At 42.1% G+C, this 23,683-nt stretch overlaps 1 protein-coding gene across 10 annotated transcripts in view; it reads right to left on the minus strand.

Annotated features, from left to right (window-relative positions):
• Positions 1-23,683, minus strand: part of LOC141132778 (serine/threonine-protein kinase WNK1-like) — a 252,474-nt gene that overhangs the window by 142,522 nt on the left and 86,269 nt on the right. For all 10 annotated transcript variants that reach the window (XM_073621627.1, XM_073621622.1, XM_073621623.1 and 7 more), the window contains exon 2: positions 10,930-11,102. In XM_073621627.1, coding sequence (XP_073477728.1) covers positions 10,930-11,102 — 173 coding nt within the window. The remainder of the gene's footprint in view (positions 1-10,929; positions 11,103-23,683) is intronic.

Raw genomic sequence — 23,683 nt, forward strand, 5'->3', positions numbered from 1 at the left:
CCAAATTCTCAGCATTCCTTCCCAGTGAGCAGACCTCAAATGCACAAAAGCACAAGCTGAAACCCACCCACTTCCTTCTAAACTTCCTGCTGCCCCAGACTGACACCCCTTAGGAAGAAATTGGATATTGCCTCACAGAACCCCGCTCAGGAATTTATTTAACATTTCATGTGTTTTAAGCAAGGCAGAGGAATTTATGAACGTTAAGACAAAGAAGGCAGGGGCCAAAAGTGTAAAAGCAGATTCACAAAAGATAATCTGATAATTCCTTGCTGCTTTTTACATGCACAGAGTAAGTTTGTGATTTGTGAAGATTATGTTGAGCCAACACAATTACATACAGCACAAATCTGTCCCAGATTTGAAGATAATAATCACACCCCCTCCCCAAACAAAGTAACCAGCCCATCAAAGAGTGGAAATTTCCTCCATGTGGAAACTGCTTTCAACAGCACGCCAACATCAAAAAAAGGATTAGGATGTAACACAGTCCGAAATCATTTCTACTTAGAGCTGAATTCCAGCCCTTCCATCAGTCTTAAATAACTGTACAGGCTGGTTCAACCCTGTACTAAAACTGCTTACTCTGATTTCACTGCACACTGAGAATCTCACAATGAGCACTAGAAGCTGCAGCGACTCTGATAAGACCCACCTCATTTCCCGACGGGAAGACATTAAGCATACTTTAGTCAATTCCTCCCAAGCCCCTTTCATTCACTGCATTTCAGTTCTTTTAACCAGGTGCAGCAGCATGGGTGGGCACTACCTGGGGTGGGGTGGTATGTGTGCAAATGCATCCGCCTAGCAAAGCATTTTCATAGGTGGATAATTACTTCCAGGAGCCAGCCCAAAGCTTACATTAGGGCTAAGGGCTCTTGGGAGGAGTACTGAGGCAGGGTACTGTGATACTTTCAGGAAGTTATGTACAGCACCCTGTCAGCTCCTCCCACCAGCCATATTCTACCTGTATTGCCCAGTTAGAGGCAAAAAGACTCAAAGACAACATCAATGAGTATGAAATTAAGCTATGTAATAAATGAAAACACCTATGCAGTGTTCAATCCTCAGAGTCCAGTCCAACCAGGCCTTACCTAAAGTTTTGACATGTCCACAAACATCCAATCCAGTGAGGTACCTCAGCAAACAATACAGAGATACCCTATTAGATAGCAGGAAGAGATTACATTAGGGCTGCAACCAACGATTTTCATAATCAATTAGTGGGCCAATTAGTGTTTAGATTAATCGACTAATCTTAAAAAAAGGGTGGTGTATACTTTAGTTAACATGTAAAGTCTAAAAGAAAAGGCAATTTATTCTTAAATATCCATATGCAGTGGTAAATATAAACCACAGTAATTGTAATGCCCTATATTACCTACAGTCTATCTACAGTATATTAGACTTCCCTGCACAGTGTCTTGAAAGTTTTTTTTTTTTTTTTAACACAAGCATGTTATACTTACCTTCTCTGTGTGATGGTTTTGCACAGAGCAGCCCAGATCCTCCTCTTCTGGGGTCCCCCACTGTCGCTTTTGGCTCCTTCTGCCTTCAGAGCGCTTCAATAGCAAGCTGCAAAATATATTTAAGAGTGCCCCTATAGCAAGGTTAAAAAAAAAAAAAAAAAAAAACACAACTTCTGCCTTTAGAACCAATGACTTTTTGCCAGCACTACGTGTCCCATGAGGCATTGCTCCTCACACATTCACAAGGTCTCAGGCACTTAGTGACTTGTATGGACAGTGCACTGAGCTGTAGGTGTGCTGCACTGTATTCCGATATGTAAACAAATAATGCATTGTGTATGCAGGCCGACTAATCGGCTGGCCGATTAATAGATTATGAAAATAGTGGTCAGCTTTTTTCATAATCGATTAGTTGTTTCAGCCCTAGATTATATCATCTCTCACTGCCCGTCCTCACTCTGGGACCCAGCCAATGCACATGTGCTGAAAAGCTGGGGAGAGAAGCCTCTTCCTCTGGTGTCACTGTGGCCTACCACCAAATTGCCTTTACATTTAAAAAAGCGACAAGCTGCAGCTGGTATTTTTTGGTGGCAAACAGCATCTGATGGCAGGCAATGTGGAAAGTGACACACTGGTTCTGCATTATGAAGAGTTGAACTATTTAATTTTAAACTACAATGAAATAATGTGCTTCAATCAGGCTGATCATGGTGCTTATGATTAAAGCGCTAACACCAGGCATTGCCCCGACAAATTGCCAGAGAAAAATCACAACATATGGTGTTCTTGGGGGCAGTCAGCATTTTTCTCTTTTTCCAAAACACGACCAGTCGAGTTAAAGCCGGAGAGCTCAATTTTGGACTCATCTGACCACAGCACTTTCTCCCAATCTTTCTCTAAATCATTTAGATGTTCATTGGCAAGCTTCAGACAGGCCTGTACATGTGCCTCCTTGAGGGGGGAGACCTTGTGGGCGCTGCAGGATTTCAATTCATGGTGGCATATTGCGTTACCAATGGTTTGGTGACTGTGGTCCCAACTGCCTTGAGATTCACAAGCTACTCCTGTGTAGTTCTGGGCTGATCCCTCACTTTTTTCATGATCATCCTTGAGGCAAAATGTTGCATGGAGCTCCAGACCAAGAGCGATTGATGGTTATTTTGTATTTCATTTGCGAATAATCGCTCCAACAGTTGTCTCCTCACCAAGCTTCTTCCTGATGGTCCTGTAGCCCATTCCAGCCTTGTGCAGGTCTACAATCTTGTCCCTGACGTCCTTTGACAGCTCCTTTGATCTTGCCCATGATGGTGAGGTTTGAATTGAAGAAAGGTGTATAAGAGACACCTGTCCACAGAATCTAACAAGTTGTCGTTAGGAGCACCTTCTTAAATTGACAGGACTAATCTATGTAGCACATGAGCACATACTGTAGCCAGTCTGTCGGAGCAAGAATTATTGTTGGTTGGCAGGGGATCAAATACTTATTTTACTCACTGAACTGCAACTCAATTTGTAACATTTGTATCATGTGGTTTTCGTTCTGGATTTTTGGTTGATATTCTGACTCTCGTTTAAAATACACTTATAAATTTCTATCTGTTAAAATTGCATTTTACGATAAAAATTATAGACTCATTTCTTTCTAAGTGAGCAATCCTACAAAATCTGCAAGATTTCAATCCATGGCCGCATATTGTGTTACCAGTGGTTTGTTTGGCGACTGTGGTCCCAACTGCCTTGAGATCACAAGATACTCCTGTGTAGTTCTGGGCTGATCCCTCACTTTTCTCGTGATCATCCTTACCCCATGAGGCAAACTCATGCATGGAGCTCCAGTCCGAGGGCGATTGATGGTCATTTTGTATTTCTTCCATTTGCATACATATACACAGTTCTGCAGTTATAGATCTTTTTATATCACAAATCGTAACGCAGCAGCATAATTAAGCTAAATGGTGCAAGTTTAGTAAAAAAAAAAAAATAAAAAAATGATTTGCTCTATTTATACGCCTTATTGTGAGGCAGACTTATTAAGGTTTGCCTGAAACAAGAAGAACTTTTAGTGGCAAAATCTCCAAGTAAGAAACTTTGCAATAGACTCACAAAAAATTATTTGCTTAAAGCTCAACTTTGTGCCATTGCTTCACTCTTCTCCTCTGGGAGATTCACAAAATGTGTAGCCCCAGGCTTCATTCTATGAATGATCGGGAGGAAAAGTAGGGAGAGACAAGACTGCAGTGCTGGGGTCTATATGACGCTCTCACATCAGAGAATCCCGTAAGCACAGCAGAAGCTGTAATAATCCCAGCATGTAAACAGATTTGATTCAAACTGAATGTCAAAGCCTTTGGCCCCTTTAACATGGGCGGACCATTCAGGTCCGCCTGTCAGTTTTTTAGGCGGACCTGAACGGATGCTCCATACTGGTCTATGGAGCGACGGATGTCAGCGGTGACATGTCCGCTGACATCCGATCCGCTAAAGTGACAGATGGAAACCCTATTTTTCCATCCGTTTGGTGGATCGGATAAAAACGGACTCTACGGTCTGTCTTCATCCGATCCCCCATAGAGGAGATCGGGTGCTCTGACAGGTTGGTCCCTGCACAGTGTGCAGAGACAGACCTGTCATCTGCCTGCTCAGCGGGGATCGACGGAGCTATCCCTGCTAAGTAAAGCAGAGCCCGTACACGGACACGTCCGTGTGAAAGGGCCGTTTGGCAGATCCAGAGATATAGCAAGCTAAATTTATATACAAATATTGACATTTCCTAAATTGAACTTATCCCTGCCCTCTACCCAGCCTTCCTGTTAGTCACATAGGGGGAGATTTGCACCTTGTGCACTTGAAATTTGGTGCAGCTTTGCATGGTAATCAGCTTTTAACTTCAGCTTGTTCAATTAAGCTTTGGCAATAAAACCTGGAAGCTGATTTGTTTATATGCAGAGCTGCACCAGATTTTTCAGGGTCCAGTTTTAGTAAATAACACTCAAAAATGTGTTGGTTGGACTTGTTGACCATTAGGGAATATTTACAAAAGCATAACATAAGTGGTTCTTGCTCTCCTCATTGGAGGAGACAGAAGTGGGCACCATTTGCTCCCGCTGCTGTCAATCACAGCCAGTGAGCAAAGAGGAGAGAGAGTGTGCAGGGCCAAACCACAGTTCTGTGTGTGAATGGAAACACAGCAGCAGCTCAGGAGAAAGCCTGCTCAGGTGCCCCCAGAGCAAACTGCTTACTCTGGTGGCACTCGGTCGGAGGGAGGGGTCAGGAGCCCCGGCAGGTGACCTAAGAAAGGGAGGACCGGGGCTGTTCTATGTGCAAAAACCATTGCACAGGGGAGGCAATTTTGAAATTTTTTCCCCTATAAAGTCAAGCCTTTAATAATCACTTTAACCGGTTCCCAATCGGCTCACACCGATATACGTCGGCACTCTGTCACTGTTATCAAATGCAGTTTTCATATTTTTCCTGATCGCTGCATTGGTGTCACTTGTGACGCTAATCAGCATTAGGGCAGCTAGTATTAGGCCCAGGTAGGTCTAGGGCAGTGATGGAGAACCTTGGCACCCCAGATGTTTTCGAACTACATTTCCCATAATGCTCTTGCACTCTGCAGTGTAGTTGAGCATCATGGGAAATGTAGTTCCAAAACATCTAGGGTGCCAAGGTTCACCATCACTGGTCTAGGGTATCCTCCTAAAATAAAGGTTTCACCCCGTCACCAGTAGATCTATTTTCTGATCGCCGTATTAGTGTCACAGGGGACGCTGATTAGTTTTTTTTATAGCGTCAGGGTACCCGCCATATATTACCTAATAAAGGTTTAACCCCCTGAACACCCGGCGGGTGACATCAGTTAGGGTCAGCGTTAGCCCCAGCCAGCATCAGATTAGTGCCAGTAGCACTAACACCCACACACGCACCATACACCTCCCTAGTATAGTGTCTGAACGGATTAATCTCTTTGATATGATCAGATCTATACTAGCGTCCCCCAGTATTTTAGGGTTCCCAAAAATGCAGCGTTAGCAGGATCAGCCCAGATACCGGCTAGTACCTGCGTTTAGCCCCTCTGCCCGGCTAAGCGCAGTATCAATCGATCACTGTCACGTACAAAACACATAACTGCAGCATTCGCAGAGTCAGGCCTGATCCCTGCGAATGCCAACAGTTTTCTTGGTAGCAAATGAAGCAGTCGCTGACAACCAGTTGCTTTTTTTGCCTGCGAGTCGCACTAGTTGTACCTGTAAACTTAGAGGCCAAAATGTCCAATCGGAGGTACATTAGTAAAGAGGTCTACACGTTTCTGAGCATGACAGATGAGAGTGAAGAGGAAGTCACACATCTGTCAGATTCAGGCTCAGAATAGGAACCGGTAGACAGCAGCGGCACCCTGACAGATAGTGGTCCCTGCTAAGGTCAGGCATACCTGACCCAGTTCTACTGCTGAGGTGCAAGAACTGCAGGGCTCTCATATGGAGCAGAGAGCCAGTACTAGTGCTGCTCATCCTTCTGGTGAACTCGCAAGCACCAGCAGCCTAGTACACCCTGGTCGTACATCCAGCACTGCAGTATCACGTGGTGATGTGGCGAGTCCCATAAGTGCAGGTCAAGCTGGTGCGGCGGCTAGCACAAGTAGTGTTCCGCAGCCAAGATGACAAACACAGGCCCGTCGAGCCCATAGTGCCTTTCCTGAAGAATTTGCCAATCCTAATTGGGAGCCTACCACTTCTGCAGCACCCGTACTTCCCCATTCACTGGCCAACCCAGAATTCAGGTGGAAAGTTGATTTTATGCCACTTGATTTTCATTTGCCGTTTTCACGGAAGAGCTCTATAGATCTATTGTGGACCAAAGCCATTTGCATGCTGGTCAATGCGGCGCTAATCCCCAGTTGACCCTTGCCAGAGATTGGAAACCTATTACGGTTTCCGAATTGAAGACCTTCCAGGGCCTATCGCTCCTCATATTGGTCCACTGACCCAATTCACCATATACCCATGTTCTGTGCATCCATGACCAGATCTTGCGGTTCAAGCATTTTAATGACAATGAACTCTGTCATCCTGGGGGTTATCCTGAATACGATCGGCTTCACAAAATTTTGCCCCTTGTAAACCACATCAACCAACAGTTTGCAGCCTTGTTTACTCCCGATCAAGTTGCCTGCATTGATGAGTCCCCAATTAAGTTTTCTGGCCGCTTGCCTTTCAAACAGTATCTTCCCAGCAAGCATGCCAGATATGGGGTCAAGATGTAAAAGCTCTGCGACAGGGCAACAGGCTATACATATAGTTTTATGGTTTATGAGGGAAAAGATAGTCACGTGGAGCCCGAGAACTGCCCAGACTACAAAGGGAGCGCTGGCAAGATTGTTTGGGACTGAGTGTCACCCTTATTTGGAAAGGAGTACCACTTGTACATGGACAATTATTAAACGAGCGTGCCACTTTTTAGTCCCTTGTTTGATCATGGAATTGGCGCATGTGGCACCGTACGATCTTATTGCCGGGGCTTACCCCAGCTTCTTGTAGAGTCCTGACTTAGGCTGGGTGAGAGAGCCTGATTGAGAAGTAATAATTTGCTCGCAGTGAAGTGGAGGGGTAAAATCGGAATGTTTTCGTTCTGTCCTCACTTCAAGCAGATACAGCAGTCCAAATTCCAACGGCGAGTTGTGGAGAAACCCCTCTGTGTCCACGAATACAACCTAAATATGGGAGGGGTGGACCTCAACGACCAGTTGGTGGCACCGTACTTAATTGCCCGTAAGGCCTGACGCTGGTATAAAAAAAAAAAAAAAAAAAAAGTGTCTGTATACTTAACCCTTTCATGACTAAGCCTATTTTTGAAATTTGGTGTTTACAAGTAAAAAACCGTATTTTTTGCTAGAAAATTAATTCGAGTACCCAAACATTATATATATGTTTTTAGCAGAGAATCTAGAGAATAAAATGGCGATTGTTGCAATATTTTTTATCACATGGTATTTGTGCAGCGGTGTTTTAAAACGCAAATTTTTGGAAAAGGGACACTTTCATGAATTTAAAAAAATCCAAACAGTAAAGTTACCCCAATTTTTTTGTATAATGTGAAAGATGATGTTACGCCGAGTAAATAGATACCAAACATGTCACCCTTTATAATTGCACGCACTCGTGGAATGGCGACAAACTATGGTACCTATGAATTTCCATAGGCGACGCTTTAAAAATTTTTTACAGTTACCAGGTTTGAGTTACAGAGGAGGTCTAGGGCTAGAATTATTGCTCTTGCTCTGACGATCGCGGCGATACCTCACATGTGTGATTTGAACACCGTTTACATATGCGTGTGCGACTTCCGTATGCGTTTTCTTCGCTGCGCGAGCTCGCGGGGACAGGGGCACTTTAAAAAATTTTTTTTTTTTTTTTTTTTTTTACTTTATAAATTGTGTTTTTAAAAAAAATTTTTTTTTTTACTTTTATTGCTGTCACAAGGGATGTAAACATCCCTTGTGACAGTAATAGGTGGTGACAGGTACTCTTTGTGGAGGGATGGGGGGTCTAAAAGACCCCCCATCCCTCCTTTACACTTCAAAGTATTCCGATCGCACGGGAGGCCCGGTAACAGCGGCGGGAGGCGGCGGGAGGGGGGGTGTCCCCTCCCGCTCCTCCGGTATAACAACCGAGCGGCTTTTAGCCGCATCGGTTGTTATACTCGGGTAGCCGATCGCCCGCTGGAAACAACGGTACCGGAATGATGCCTGCAGCTGCGGGCATCATCCCGGTATAACCCCGGAAAGCCGAGTACGCATATCTGCGTACGGTCGGCGGGAAGGGGTTAATCCAATAGGCTCTGCTGAACCCTTAATGTGCTATACAAAGCGTCAGGACGAACTGGATTCTTCCTTAAATTCCAGGGAGAGAGCATCACAACCCTTCTGTTTTGGTGCTGTGGCCCAACCTCCCAATCCAAAATGCAGTGAGCCGGCTGCATGAAAGGCATTTTCCGTATGTCCTCCCTGGCACCCCTACCCAACAATCACCCCAAAGAAGATGACGTGTTTGCAGCAAGCTTGGATATAGGTATGACACCCGCTATTATTCACCGATGCAAAGATCAGGTTGGACAGGAGGGACAATGTTTTGAACGCTACCACACACACTAGAGGAGTATTAGCATAGGATACAGCATGACACAGTCTAGAGTACACTTTCACAGGGTCTTCAAAGATGCTATAGCATTTTGAGAGACCCAAACCTGGTACCATTACAGTTACAAATAAACATGTGTGCATATATATATATATATATATATATATATATATATATATATATATATATATATATTTTATTGTTAACCATCATTATCTTTTTAGGTACGCCATTCAGCTGCAGCACTGATTTATTTATCTTGACAGCAACAGCATTTGCTCTCACAATACTTAAATCTGCGACTCCAGCGCTGTAGGAGGCGATTTCACCACCACAGTTAAAAAACAAAAAAACCAAGGAGCTGATCGAAGACCAGAACAGCTCCAATCATCTCTATAGCCTAAGAAACCGGAAGCTACGAGCATTTCAGGATTACGGTATCGCCGAATATAAAATGTGCCATTGGGAAATTGGGAAAACATCTTATCACACCGATCTTGGTGTGGTCAGCTGCTTTGAGGGTAGAGGAAAGATCTAGAGTCTAATAGACCCCATTTTTTTTTTCTAATAAGAGTACCTGGCACTACCTATTGCTATAATAGGGGAGATTTACATTCCCAGTGAGAATATAAAAAAAAAAAAAAAAAAAAAAAAAAAAAGTGTAAAAATAAAATAAAAGAAGCAAAAAAAAAAAAAAAAAAAAAATGCTCACGAGCAAAGGGGTCGCCTTGTGTCATATGTAAACAGCAATTGCACCATGCATGTAAGGTATCACCGCAAATGTCAGCTTGAGGACAGCAATTTTAGCAGTAGACCTCCTCTGGAAATCTAAAGTGGTAACCTGTAAAGGGTTTTAAATATGTATGTAGTTTGTCGCCGCTGCACGGTTGTGCACAATTTTAAATCATGTTGTGTTTGGTATCTATGTACTAGGCATAAGATCATCTTTTATATTTTCTCAAACATTTGGGCAATATAGTGTGTTTTAGTGCATTAAAATTAAAAAAAAAAAAAAAAATAGGTTTTTTGCAAAAACATTGCATTTGAAAAATCGCTGCGCATATACTGCGAGAAAAAAAAATTGCAACACTCACCATTTTAATCTGTAAGGCCTTTGCTTTTAAAAATATATAATGTTTGGGGGTTCAATGTAATTTTCCAGCAAAAAAAAAATATTTTTTCATGTAAACAAAAAAGTGCCAGAAAGGGCTTTGTCTTCAAGTGGTTAGAAGAGTGGGCGATATGTGGCATAAGCTTCTAATGTGCATAGAATACCAGGACAGTTCAAACCCCCCCCAAATGATCCCATTTTGGAAAACTTTGACAAAAAGCAAGATCTGCAAAATACTCAACATGCCCCTCAGCAAATAGCTTGGGGTGTCTACTTTCAAAAATGGGGTCATTTGAGGGGGGGGTGGGTTGTGCTATCTTGGCATATCATGGCCTGCGAAACTGATAGGTAGTGAGACGTGAAATCACCATTTTACGCTCTCAGAAAGCCTGAAGGCGGTGATTGGTTTTCGGGGTCCTGTATGCGGCTAGGCTCCCAAAAAGTATCACACATGTGGTATCCCTGTACTGAGAAGCAGCAAAATGTATTTTGGGGTGTACGTTCACATATGCCCATGGCATGTGTGAGCAATATATAATTTCAGTGACAACTTGTGTAGATTTTTTTTTTCCTTCATTTTTCAATCACTTGCAACAAAAAAATAAAAAATATTCAATGTGATTAACAAATTCCTTGGGGTGTCTACTTTAAAAAATGGGGTCTTTTTTTGGATTGTACTGCCCTGCCATAGCACCTCAAGAAATGAGAGTCAAACTAAAAGCTGCGTAAATTCCAGAAAATGTAACCTAGTTTGTAGACGCTATAAAACTTTTGCGCAAACCAATAAATATGCGCTTATTGAATTTTTTTTGTCCAAGACATATGGCTGAATGCATTTTGGCCTAAATATATGACTAAAATTGAGTTTATTGTATTTTTTTTTTTTAATAACAAAAAGTAGAAAATATTTTTTTTTTCAAAATTTTCAGTCTTTTTTCGTTTATAACGCAAAAAATAAAAACCGCAGGAGGTGATCAAATACCACCAAAAGAAAGCTCAATTTGTGGGGAAAAAAAGACGCAAATTTTGTTTGGGTACAGCATTTCATGGCCGCGAAATTACCAGTTAATGTGACGAAGTGCGAAATTGTAAAAAGTGTTCTGGTCAGGAAGGGGGTAAAATCTTCTGGGGCTGAAGTGGTTAAACAGTTATTTAAGTACAGATGTTAGTGTTAAAAAGAAGAAAGTGTAAACTGCAGAAATTGAAAGCTTACGTTTTCAGTGTGCCTGAAGTCATCAGCTCAGTCACCAACACTATGCACTTTTTGCCCTTTAGCGTAGACTCCCAAGAATCATAGAAACGGACAATGTTGGGGTGCTGAAGCCCCTTGAGCATGCCGGCTTCCTCTTTGAACCTCTGGCGTTCCGACTTGGACAGTTTGCGATCCTGTAGAAAGGAATTAAGCATGTTTATTTTACTGAAAACATCAAAATAGACACAGCTGTGACATAATCAATAATCAATGTGTTTTCCTCAATAAGCACTCACACCAGTTAAAGTGCTCCCTGACAAGCAGAAGCTGAATCCCATCCAGCAAAAGAAATCCAGATGAGAAAAAACTTGACATTTGAATCTTGTCCTGGAAATGACCTCTCTACACCTGAAACCAAAGAACTCTACAGACCTACTTTATACCATGTTTCCATTTCAGTAGAAATAAAAGGCTGCTTACACAAGTCTGATTATTTTCAAAGCTTGAATGTTTTTGGTGCATTGGCTACCTAACTCATGGGAATCGGCAGGGATTAAAGCAAACCTGTCAAGAAACTGGCTTACTTTAATTACAAAATCTTTAAAGGACAACAGCAGTGAAAATGTATTTGTATAACTGTTGGAACCTGTAATAATAGTTACTATATGAATTCTTTTTTTCCCCCAGATGCCTTTATTTTTCTCCATGTCAAACACCATTTGACTGCAGGCCGCATCAGCATTTTGTTTGCCCTAAAAGGGCCAGTTGCATCTGTAAGACTATAAATTGTTCTCACTAAATAGGTGCAGAAACTCTTTATTTTGCTTAAAGTTCTAGTTCTAGATGACATTGCAGGCTTACAACCAAGCTAGTGACTTACAGGGAAAAGTACAGAAGTTAAAATAGAACTATAGGCAAAGTTTTTTTTTTTCCCTTTTGGAGTAAAGGAGGGTTATAACCCGTGGAGATTTTTTGCCATCTGCGTCTCACTGGGGACATTTACCTTCACTTCCTGACCCATAGCCAACACAGGAAGAGAGATAAATACCCGCAAGATAACGGAATGCCTTGGGGACCTTGAGGCTTACCAGAACTAGTGTCCCTATAGGAAGATTTCCAATAGCCAAAAAAAAAAAAAAGAAAAATGAGGGTTTTCTTTTTCTTCCACTTTCAATAAAGGTAAACAGGACAAAAAAAGATAAATGAATTGCGCTGCACTAACCATTGTTTTATAGATTGATTATAGGCTTTTGTGATTACCTATAGTGTCCAGCTTGCATTTATCAGTGCTCCTTCATTTGCGCTCATTGTCCCTCTTTTAAAGTACAAAAATAGAGGATGAATCTCCCCAATAGGGGCACAGACCGCAATAAAAGCCTAATAGGTGTTGTAATCCATCTCCACTCTATCCAAAACTAAAAAAAAAAAACTATATATATGTTTTGCTTATACTTTAAATAACGCTATCCCAGCAGATACTGCCACTTTGTAATTACCAACATTTAAAATGATCTTATAAAAAAGGAACTGATCTAAATTTAAAAAAAAGGCAGCCATGAAATCATCTGACTTGGGCTGGGTTCACACTCCCACACGGAGCAGCTCACAGCAGGGGGTCCGATGCATCCCTGTTTACCGTTTCAGGTCCAATTTCAGACCGAATTTTTGGCTGAAATCGGACCTGAAACGGACCAGAAGACGCACAGGACTCCTTTGTAATTCATACCAGAGCCGCTCCGGAGACGTGTGAACCGGCTCCATAGAGATCTCTCCTGACATGCAAATTGGATGCGGAGAAAATCCACATCCAATTTGCAATAGTGTGAACCCAGCCTAATTCAGAAGGTGCAAGCTCCAATGCCACCTGTCTTTGTCGACACGGTTTAACTCATCACTGACCTGGCACATGTATGTGTGTATTATAAGTCAGACTAGTTCCAGTCCACAGACTAGATGAAATGCATAATAATAATAATATTAAAAAAAAAAAAAAAAAAAAAAAAGTACCCTGGCCTTGCTCCCTCTTTCTTTTTTTTTTATATCAAACACACCTGCCGCCCCCCCCCCCCCCTTTCCTGTTCTTCATTTTTACATCGGTCATCCCCCTTTTTTTTTACCTTTCGAATTAAAAGAAAAATGCAGTGTCCTGCTCTATTTTGGCCAGGTTCTCGAATTTGAGACAAACGCAAATGGAAGCCAGGATCAGAGTGAAACCATGCATTTGGTGTTTAAGCCTCAGTTTACGTCTACTCTAATGTACAAGGTTTTACCCTGTTTACATACAGTGCCTTGAAAAAGTATTCATTCCCCCTTAAATTTCCACATTGGCTTGCTACAACAAAAAACGTAAAATGTATTTTAATGGGATGTTATGTGATAGACAAACACAAAGTGGCACATAATTGTGAAGAGGAAGGAAAATGATAAATAGTTTTCAAATTTTTTTACAAATAAATATGTGAAAAGTGTGGTGAATATTTGTATTCAGCCCCCCTGAGTCAATACTTTGTAGAACCACCTTTTGCTGCAATTACAGCTGCAAGTCTTTTTGGGTCTCTATCAGCTTTGCACATCTAGAGAGTGACATTTTTGCCCATTCTTCTTTGCAAAACAGCTCAAGCTCCCAAGATTTAGGTCTGGATCATTCTAACACATGAATATGCTTTCATATTCACATAAACCATTCCATTGTAGCTCTGACTGTATGTTTAGGGGCGTTGACCTGCTGGAAGGTGAATCTCAGCCCCAGTTTTAAGTCTTTTGCAGACTCTAAACAGGTTTTCTTCCAAGATTGCCCTGTATTTGGCTCCATCCCATCAACTCTGACCAGCTTCCCTGTCTCTGCTGAAGAAAAGCATCCCCACATGATACTGCCACCACCATGTTTCACGGTGGGGATGGTGTGTTCAGGGTGATGTGCAGTGTTAGTTTTCCACCACACATAGCGTTTTGCTTTTAGGCCAAAAAGTTCCATTTTGGTCTCATCTGACCAGAGCATCTTCTTCCACGTTTGCTGTGTCCCCAGCATGGCTTCTTGTAAACTGCAAACGAGACTAAAGGTTTTCAACAGTGATGCCATCAAAACCAGGTACCCTGCTCCCCCCCCCCCCCATGCCAAATGTGGCAGTGGAGGGTGTGAACAAGTGAAGCTTCCTCTTTTGGGTGGAGCTGGACTTGCTGACGATTAGGGAAGTGCAGGAAGAGGACTTCTTTTTTTTTCCCATAGAATATGCAATTTCTACTGCTGGGACTTATGCTGAATTTAGTGGAACAGATTAAGGGTGTAAAGATAAACTGTAGAAAATTATCTATTGATGTGCCAGAAAGTGTGCCAAAGTCCTCATTCAGACAGTGCTTCTGCTGTTCTGGAATCCTAAGCAGTGTTGTCAGTCCTGGCTGCTGGACTACAGAAACCCACCTATGTTCATCCTACATACAATGCTTTCCTCCCCAGCAAACAAAGATGCTGCCTTGACTCCCAAGAGCAAGCCCAAAAACTGTAGGCAGAGGCTCTTTGGAAATGTGGTTTGAGTTGTCTATGCAAATAGTAACTTTCTTGCCATATATAACAAACTAAAAATGTTATATTTTTTCATGCAAAAAACAAAAACCCATTGAGTAAATACCACCAAAAGAAAGCCCTGTCTAATAACATTTTTATCTGGGTACAGTGTTGCATGCCTAATTGTCAAAGCATGACAGTGCTGAAAACTGAAAAATTCCCTGGGCAGGAAAGGGGTGAAAGGGTCTGTCTTGAGGTGGTTAAATCTGAACAATTTTTTTTTTTTTTAATATTCTATGCAACCCTGTGCATATACATCACTAAGAAAAACTAGTATTTCCTTCCTTCCAGTCATGTTCTCATAGATGCATTGATGTCTTTTCTCACGAACATCCAAGTCCATTACATATTATTCTGGCTATGTTAGACAAAAATAGAAGCTATTATGAATTCTAATGCAAATTACCAAGCTGCTAGTCATCACCATAAACACTGAAGAAGCACTTTCATGAAGATAAGAATTAGCAGAGAGCTTTGAGTGCAAGACTGAACCTGCAGAGCATTTCATAGCAACAAAGTTTTTGTTTTTTTTTTTTCTCGAGAAAAATATTTCAAATGAACTTTGACAGAAGAGGCCAAACGTACTCACGCTATTGGGTTATCACATTTAAAATAAAAGTGGCCAGAAAGCCCAAGGCAAAAAAATTACACATGAAGCAGAAAACACGCACAACAAGATGTTCAGCATACCACATCAAGGGCACATCTGTCCACTACTTCGAGGAAGTAGAAATAAAAAGAGAAACATGCGTGTTGATGGATGAATAAAAGATTTGATCCTCCCTCCCCTGCAATCACCATTTATGACATAATTCAAAAGCAATTGAGCTCTTCCATAAAAAAAAAATTTAAAAAACTGTTCAGCACTTAAGAGTTTTCACAGACATGAAGCAACAAAATTGAATAATTCTCTATGGGAAATAAATGGTACAAAGAACACAATGCTTACATAGCGATTTGCAATCTTTGCTACATCAATGCACAAAGCCGTTCAACGTATTTCCTTACTCTTCATTCTGGGAATTGAGAGGGGACTTGCTTCCAGGAAGAGTAGAATGCTATGCATTATATCTAATTTCTGTCAGCTGCATTTAACATGAAGACACGAGAAAACAAGGGTCCATTAACTACATTCAAATCAAAATGAGAGGCAAAGTGGCTTACACTTCTGGCTTGAAGTACTAGGGTCCACATCTTGGTCAGGACACTACTGCATTGAGTTTGCAATGTTTTCCCAGTGCTTGCATGAGTGCCCCTACAGGTATTCCAGTATCCTACCGCACTCCATACGTGATGGGTTAATTGGATACTGTCTAAATTGGCCCCAATACGTGTGTATAAGAACAAGTGATTGTTAAGAATCATGAAGTCAAACTATCTTGTAAAAAAGAAAAAAGCCAAAAATATTCAATAAAAAAAGGCTTTTAAGTGGATCAGACATGGTGCCCAGAGAGCTAGCCCATAGAACCAGAGAGTCAGATACAAATAAACGGCTGGAGGCTAGAGCCTTAGCCAGCTTACAGGGAAAAAACAAACACTGGACAGGCTAGAGCAGATGAGTTAAAGCATAAATCCAGGTTTCTTGTGACTTTAGTTTGTACCAAGCTGTATTTTTTGAATACAAGGCTTCCTCTGTTTGGGTGAGGTAGAGATCGATCTGCCCACCTCTCCAACTAGCCAGAGGAACTAGCCTCAATTCAGTGATGAAAAACCAAGCTTGGGGTGCATTCACAAACCCGCAAATGCACCCATCAATTACATGAGTGAAACCCAGCTGGGGTTCCCAGCGACTAGCTGTGGAAGGCAGTCCTATTGAAAGCAACAGCAGGCTGCCAGCTTCCTCAGATTATTGCAGTCAATTACTGTATACTCCCATAGGACATTATCGGTTTGTGAAGAAAAAAAAATTATTATTTTTGGCCCAGCTTGATCAAAAACTATATATAAAAAAAAAAAAAAAAAAGTCAGAAGAAACCTGGTGTTAGGCTTTACGTTCATTCACAGTCCAACAGGCTGGGGGGGGGGCAAAGCTGCAAGCATTGAAAGTAATGTCACCATATGCTTATGCAGTATGGCAGATGTGTGTGAGTTAACAGTGGACAGAGTTCGAAATATTTTGAAAGGCAAATATGAAATCAGCTGACTACACCCGAAGAATCATTTCTATACGGTATAGGACTTAAGTGGAGCGTTCAGAATAATGAAAAAAGAAATCTCCTTGGAGAGGAGATAAAGACCAAGATACCACAATGCTTTCCTATTTAAAATACAGTGTTTTTATATTGCCAGGCTTCTTGCTCCATCTTGCTGGCAACTGCAAATAATCCCATAAAGTCACATATCTAGCAGAATGTGTAGCTTGACATAGTCCTGGATGTATATATGCCTACATTTGTAAAGAACTTTATTAATTCTGCCAGTTTTTTCTACTACCCCAATTACAAATAAATTGAGACGCTGTGTAAAAATCTACATAAAAAAACAGAATGCAATGATTTGCAAATCTCAAACCCATATTTTATTCACAATAGAAAAAAAAAAAAAAAAAAAACTATCAAAATGTTTAAACTGAGAAAATGTACCATTTTAAGAACAAAAAAAGTAATTTGTTGCTACCATTAATTTCAAAGTGTCCAAAAAGTTGGGACAGAGCAACAAAAAGCTGGCAAAGTGGTACTAAAATGGAAGAACATTTTGCAACTAATCGGTTCAGTAATATAATTAGGACTAAAAAGAGCATCTTAGCACGTAAGCGTGCCTCAGATTTAAAGATGGACAGAAGTTCACCAATTTGTGAAAAGCTGTGTGAAAAAATTAATAAAAAGGGGGGTACCATCCGAATAGGTCATATAGGTTGCCACTATCCCTTAGATAAGGAGAAAAAGAGATAACCCCCTCAGAAATACGTGGGACTTTGAAGGCAACAAAGTAGTAAAAAAGAAAAACAATTTTATTGATACAAATATACAAAAGTACATATAAAAAGGAATCTGGTACAATGACACTCAAACAATACGGCAATAGAAAGAAAAATATACTGATGTAGAATTCGAATGTATATTCGTGTAGTCTTCCACCTGGGCCAAAAATTTGGAGAAACCTTATGCCTCATTTCCACTGAGCGGATCGGTTCGGTAGTTTGGAAAGCCTAGAATGGTCCGGCCTATTCAGGTGAGCGTTTCCACTGCAAGTCGGACCAACAGGGGCCATACATGGGTTTAGAAAAAATGCCTAGCATGGCATCACATGTCCACCAATCAGTGGAATGTATTGTAACTCCGCCCTAACCAAACCATACCGTTTTCTATGGCCTCACATCTGAAGCAGGACCCTGAATGGTGCTGTTCGGTTGTATGGGCTGCTTTCATAATGGAAACACTCAAAATAGCATACCGAACCAAACTGCTCAGTGGAAACGAGGCATTGGTGTGCAAGGGACTGGGTCAAAATGCAATGCTGGATCTCCCTGATCTTCAGGCCCTCAGATAGCACAGCATTAAAGACAGGCATGATTTTGTGATGGATATCATTGCATGGGCTCAGGAATATTTCTAAAAATCACTGTCTGTAAACACAATTTGCCATGCCACCCAAAAATGCAGGATAAAGCTCTGTCACACAAAGAAGCCATATCTGAACATGATCCAGGTCATTAAAATATTCTGTTGCAAAGTGGAAAACTGTTCTGTGGTCAGACAAATAGAAATTTTACATTCTTTTTGGCAAACATAGGCGCTGCATCCTCTGGATTAAAGAGGAGAGGGACCTTCCGGTTTGTGTCTGCATTCAGTTCAAAAGCATGCATCTCTGATAATATATGGTTGCATTAGTGCATAAGGAATGGGCAGCTTTCACATCTGGAAGGGCACCGTCAATCCTGAAAGATATATCCAAGATTTAGCGCAGCATATGCTCCTATTCAGACTACACTTTTTTAGGGAAGGCCCTTCATATTTCAGCAGGACAATTTTAAACCGCATACTGCATCTATGACAACAGCATGGCTTCATAGCAGACGAGTCCGGGTGCTCAACTGGCGTGGCTGCAGTTCAGACCTTTCCCCAATTGAAAAAATATGTCAAAGCAGACCCAGGACTGTTGAGCCATTATCAAGCAAGAATGGGACAACTTTCCCCTCCCAAAACTGCAGCAACTGGTCTTCCCAGTTCCCAGACATTTACAGCATGTTAAAAGAAGAGCGGATTTACACTGTGGTAAACATGGCCCTGTCTCAACTTTGAGATGTGTTGCTGCCATGAATTTCAAAATTACCTTATTTATTTATTTTTCTAAATTGTTAAAGTGATTGTAAAGGCTCGTTTTTTTTTTTTTTTTTTTAAATAACATACATGTTATACTTACCTCCTCTGTGCAGTTGGTTTTGCACAGAGCAGCCCGGATCCTCCTCTTCTCGGGCCCCTCTTTGCTCCCCCGAGCCCCTCCCTCCCTAATTGCTTGCTACAGGGGGCACCGAAGCCGAATCAGAGCTCTGTGAATCAATTCAGACACGGAGCCCCACCCCCTCTCTATCCTGATTGGCTGACTGCTGCGGGAGCCAATGGTGCCACTGATCTGTCTCAGCCAATCAAGAGGAGTGTCCTGGATGGCTGAGGGGATTGTGGACATCGCTGGAGAGAGAAGGGGCTCAGGTAGGTAATTAGGGGGTGCTACACACAGAAGGTTTTTATCTTAATGCATACTGCCTTTACAACTCCTTTAATTTTCTCAGTTTAAAACATTTGAAAAGTTTCCTATTTTCTATTGTGAAGAAAATATGGGTTTATGAGATTTGTAAATCATCGCATTGTTTTTATGTTGATTTTACACAGCTTCCTAACATTCTTGGAGCTGGGATTATAATATTACCTTATACAGTTTCAAAATAAAACACGTAAGAGATCGCAGAGACCAGCTTTACAAAAATATTCTTTAAAGCAGAGCATAAAGCTGGGTAAACACTATGTTTGTTTGTTCTTATTCTTCAAATCCAGCACATCCAATGTTTGTATGGCAATTGCCACCTCCCCCCACCAGAGCACAAAGATCTGCTGATCGGATGCTGGTTTTCAGCATGCTTGTTTAACAAACTGGTTGGGAGACCAGCTTCTGTTGGACAAGGAGCTGAACACATGGGCCGAAAGTCGGCTTGGTTCCTGGCGAACTGACCCTTTCCATCCTGTGTGTACCCCAGTAGAGGCTGCACGATTCTGGCTAGAATGAGAATAACGGCTTAGAATAAAGATAACGATTCTCGTGGCGTAACATCTTTAACATTATACAAAAAAATTGGGCTAATTTTACTGTTTAGTTTTTTAATTAATGTATATTTTTTCCCAAAAAATTGCGCTTGAAAGACTGCTGCGCAAATAGCGTGCGACAAAAAAATATTGCAACAATCGCCATTTTATTCCCTAGGGCAGTGATGGCAGCGAACCTTGGCACCCCAGATGTTTTGGAACTACATTTCCCATGCTGCTCATGCACTCTGCAGTGTGGTTGAGCATCATGGGAAATGTAGTTCCAAAACATCTGGGGTGCCAAGGTTTGCCATCACTGCCCTAGGGTCTCTGCTAAAAAAATATGTTTGGGGGGGTTCCAAGTAATTTTCTAGCCAAAAAAAAAATAGATTTTAACTTTGTAAGAAACAAGTGTCAGAAAAAGGTTTTGTTTTTAAATGGTTAAACTGCCCTCATCTACACACAGAAGTTCATTTCTTTGATCCAAGAAGAAAGTTACAATGTTTCTAGTTATCTACTAGCACAGACAGACAATGTTGTGAACAATTTGGCAGGCTGCCCATAGCTCAGTGTCCCACTGAATTTTCCCCTCAAAAAAAAAAAAAAAAAAAAAATCATGTACTTTTTTTTGGGTAACAGCGCTCCAATGTGAATGATCACATGTGGAAACACACATCAAATATCAAATCACTGGAGGCATGAATGGGAGTTAAGGAATTAGGCACGTACTCCAACTTCGGGCTCCAAAAGGTCATCCCCATCTGTAATTTTATAGACAGATTGGTCACCTAGTTGTCAGGATTTACACGGTTCCATCTCTAAACATTAGCCCGCTGACTTCATGCTGCTAAAGAACTAAAGCCAGAAAGTAACTGCTGAGACTTTCTTCAACAACTGGAGGGTCACAGGATGTTCACCGCTGAATCTCTGCCTGTCCACGAGCTGGACACGAGGCCCGTGTTTACACAGGATTAGACAGACGTGTTGAATGGCAGAGTAGCTATTTCTGACTGAAACTATCAGCCCAGTCCAGGCAGCTCTGTCATTACTATAAGCTGATATTCTCAACCACCTAACCAGTAACGTGTGGTTTAAGACAGCTTATTACCGTATTTAAAAATGCCAGAGTCACAAACCAGCTGGCCCTGTGCAAAAAAGTCACAGCTGAGCACACTGCACCACAAATATCTGGCTCAGACATTGTCAAAATTGAGAGGAGAATGGCTGATACAGAGAAACAATGTCATTCACATAGTGCAAACTATCCTCACCCGTGGACTCCACCTGGTTTTCTGGGGTTCAGTACAAAATTACACCATTTATCCAAATGCTTCAAACTTAGGCTATTTAAAGCCTATGAACCAAAATAGCATGCTAGCTCAATAATATATGTGTAAAGCAAAAGCTATTAGTTTAGGACAGAGTAGGTAATGGTTAACCCCTTCCCGACAGTACGCACATAAGCAGCTTTACGGAAGTGGGCCTGTCTGTGTGGCCACATATATGCGTATCTGTCTTTGTGCTGGGAGCACACCCCACAGCATGCTCCCAGCACAGAGACAAGGCTTTTACCGGTAGCCCCAGGGTCCCATACTATCAGGACCCAGGACACCTGATTGCTGCGATAGCCTCTGATTAGCAATCACAGTGACCGGTCACTGTGCAACCCACCCCTGTGTTCACACTAGAGCGATCGCAGAGATCGCATGTGATTCACCCCCACACCGCTGGTGCCGATCACATGCGATGTCTGAGCAATGAGAGTTCAGCCATATAGTTGTATGGCTGAACTCGCATTGGATTCACACAGAAAATGGTGCAGGGACTTGTTTTTCCCCGCAATAGAATCAGACTGCATGGGTGTTCTCACCTATACGATCTGATTCCTGTGCGAGTTTTCAGTTTGCACTGCAATCTGAACTAAACTGGGGGTGACACCTGCTGCGGTTCACACAAGGCAGTGTGAACTGCCTGCGGGAGAGGAGCGATGCGGGAACCAGCACTGGAATCTCTGCTCCCTCCTGGCAAGGGGGGAAAAAAAAAAAAAAACAACAGGAAACAAAAAAGTGTGTAGAAAGAAACATTAAAGCGGAGTCCCACCCAAAAGTGGAACTTCCGCTTTAAGCACTCCTCCATGTAATTTTTTTTTGGGGGGGGTGTGGGTGCCTCCCTCACAGCAATCTTCTGGGACACGTCACAGGTCCCAGAAGATTGCCTGTCCACTCATGCACAGTGCGCGCCTGGCCGTAAAGCCACAAGCTGTCACAGCCAGGTGCCCACAGTTTCAATGGTGGCGCCGCGGAGAGGAGCGAGGCTTCAGGTGGCCACATCGCTGGACTGTGGGACAGGTGAGTGTCTGTTTATTAAAAGTCAGCAGCTAAACTTTTTGTAGCTGCTGACTTTTAATAAACTTAAAAAAAAAAAAAAAAAAAAAAAAAAAAAAAGCCTGTAGCTCCACTTTAAAGAAAAAATGGCTACATCAAGTTCAGATCTAAGTCAGTGCCAGGGTTAGCGTTCAAGTTAAGATACAAAAGGTCATGTCAGATTTTGGGCAGGATTTAAAAAAAAAAATTAGATAGATAGATATATCTGTTGTCATTTACCACCAAAAGAAAGTCCAAGTTGTCCCGAAAAAAAACAAAGCATAATCCACCTGGATGCACAAAGTGGTTGCGATATGTGCGGTTTTACTAACATGCTTTTAAAGTTCAAAATCGTGTTCAGGCATTAACATTAGTTTTCTTTCCTTCCCTGCTCAATTCTGAGTTAAAGTTGAAGACATTATCAGTGTGTGGCTTTTCCATTAGATCAGGGGTGTCAAACTGGAAGCCCTTCAACTGCTGCGGAACTACAAGTTCCATCAGATCTCTGCCTGAGGGAGTCATGCTTGTAACGGTCAGCCTTGCAATGCCTCATGGGATTTGAAGTTAAACAGCTGGAGGGCCACCAGGTTGGTATTAGATTATACCAAACAGTGAAACTTTCACTGCAATTTGGACAAAGTAATATCTGGGTGCACACAGGCATTTGATGTACACAAAGTGTATTTATATCCTTTGTGGCTGAGAAAAATCTTTAAAGTGGGGTTCCACCCAAAAATGGAACTTCCGCTTTTCCAGTTCCTCCCCCCCTCCGGTGTCACATTTGGGACCTTTCGGGGGGGGGGGGGGGGGCTGGGGGGCCAGATACCTGTCTATACCTGTCAGGTATTTTGCTCCCACTTCCGGGCATAGATACCCGAGCCACCCATGGGCATCTACGCCACTTCCGGCGCCTTGTCCGCCACCCCCTAAACCCCCCCGCTGTCTTCTGGGAGACACACAGGTCCCAGAAGACAGCAGGGACCAGTGGCATAGAGCAGCGCGACTCGCGCATGCACAGTAGGGAACCAGGAAGTGAAGCCACAAGGCTTCCCTTACCGAATATGGTGGCGGCAGCACCCGACAGCCGAGGGATAGAACAACTTCGGGTGCAGACATCGTGGGCGCCCTGGACAGGCAAGTGTCCTTATTTTAAAAAGTCAGTAGCTGCAGTATTTGTAGCTGCTGACTTTAAAAAAAAAAAAAAAAAAACCCGTCAGACCTCCGCTTTAAATACATTTTTGTGCCAGGAGTTCAGCTTTAAATACATTTATTATATGGATCAAAGAAGGGACAAATGAGTGTCCACGTCCTGGTGCCATTTACCTTAAGAAGCACAAGAAGATGTCACTATTGCAGCAGGAAGGCGTTTTAATATATAGTATTATACCGCTAAAAAAAGGGCAACTAATCCAGAATTTTAAGTTTGACTGCCAAGAAGATACTCTTACTATACACAGAAGGAAATTGAGTGAAATTATGTGTCATGCTCACTGATGTCCACTAGCAACTGGTGGTACAATATGCCCTCCAAAAAGTTATAGTACAAATAGTTTCCCGCCAAGCAACATACCCGTAGTGGTTATACTATAAACCGACTCATCTCATACACTGTG

The sequence above is a fragment of the Aquarana catesbeiana genome, linkage group LG03, assembly GCF_042186555.1.
Source record: "Aquarana catesbeiana isolate 2022-GZ linkage group LG03, ASM4218655v1, whole genome shotgun sequence".
In the NCBI taxonomy this organism is placed as follows: domain Eukaryota; kingdom Metazoa; phylum Chordata; class Amphibia; order Anura; family Ranidae; genus Aquarana; species Aquarana catesbeiana.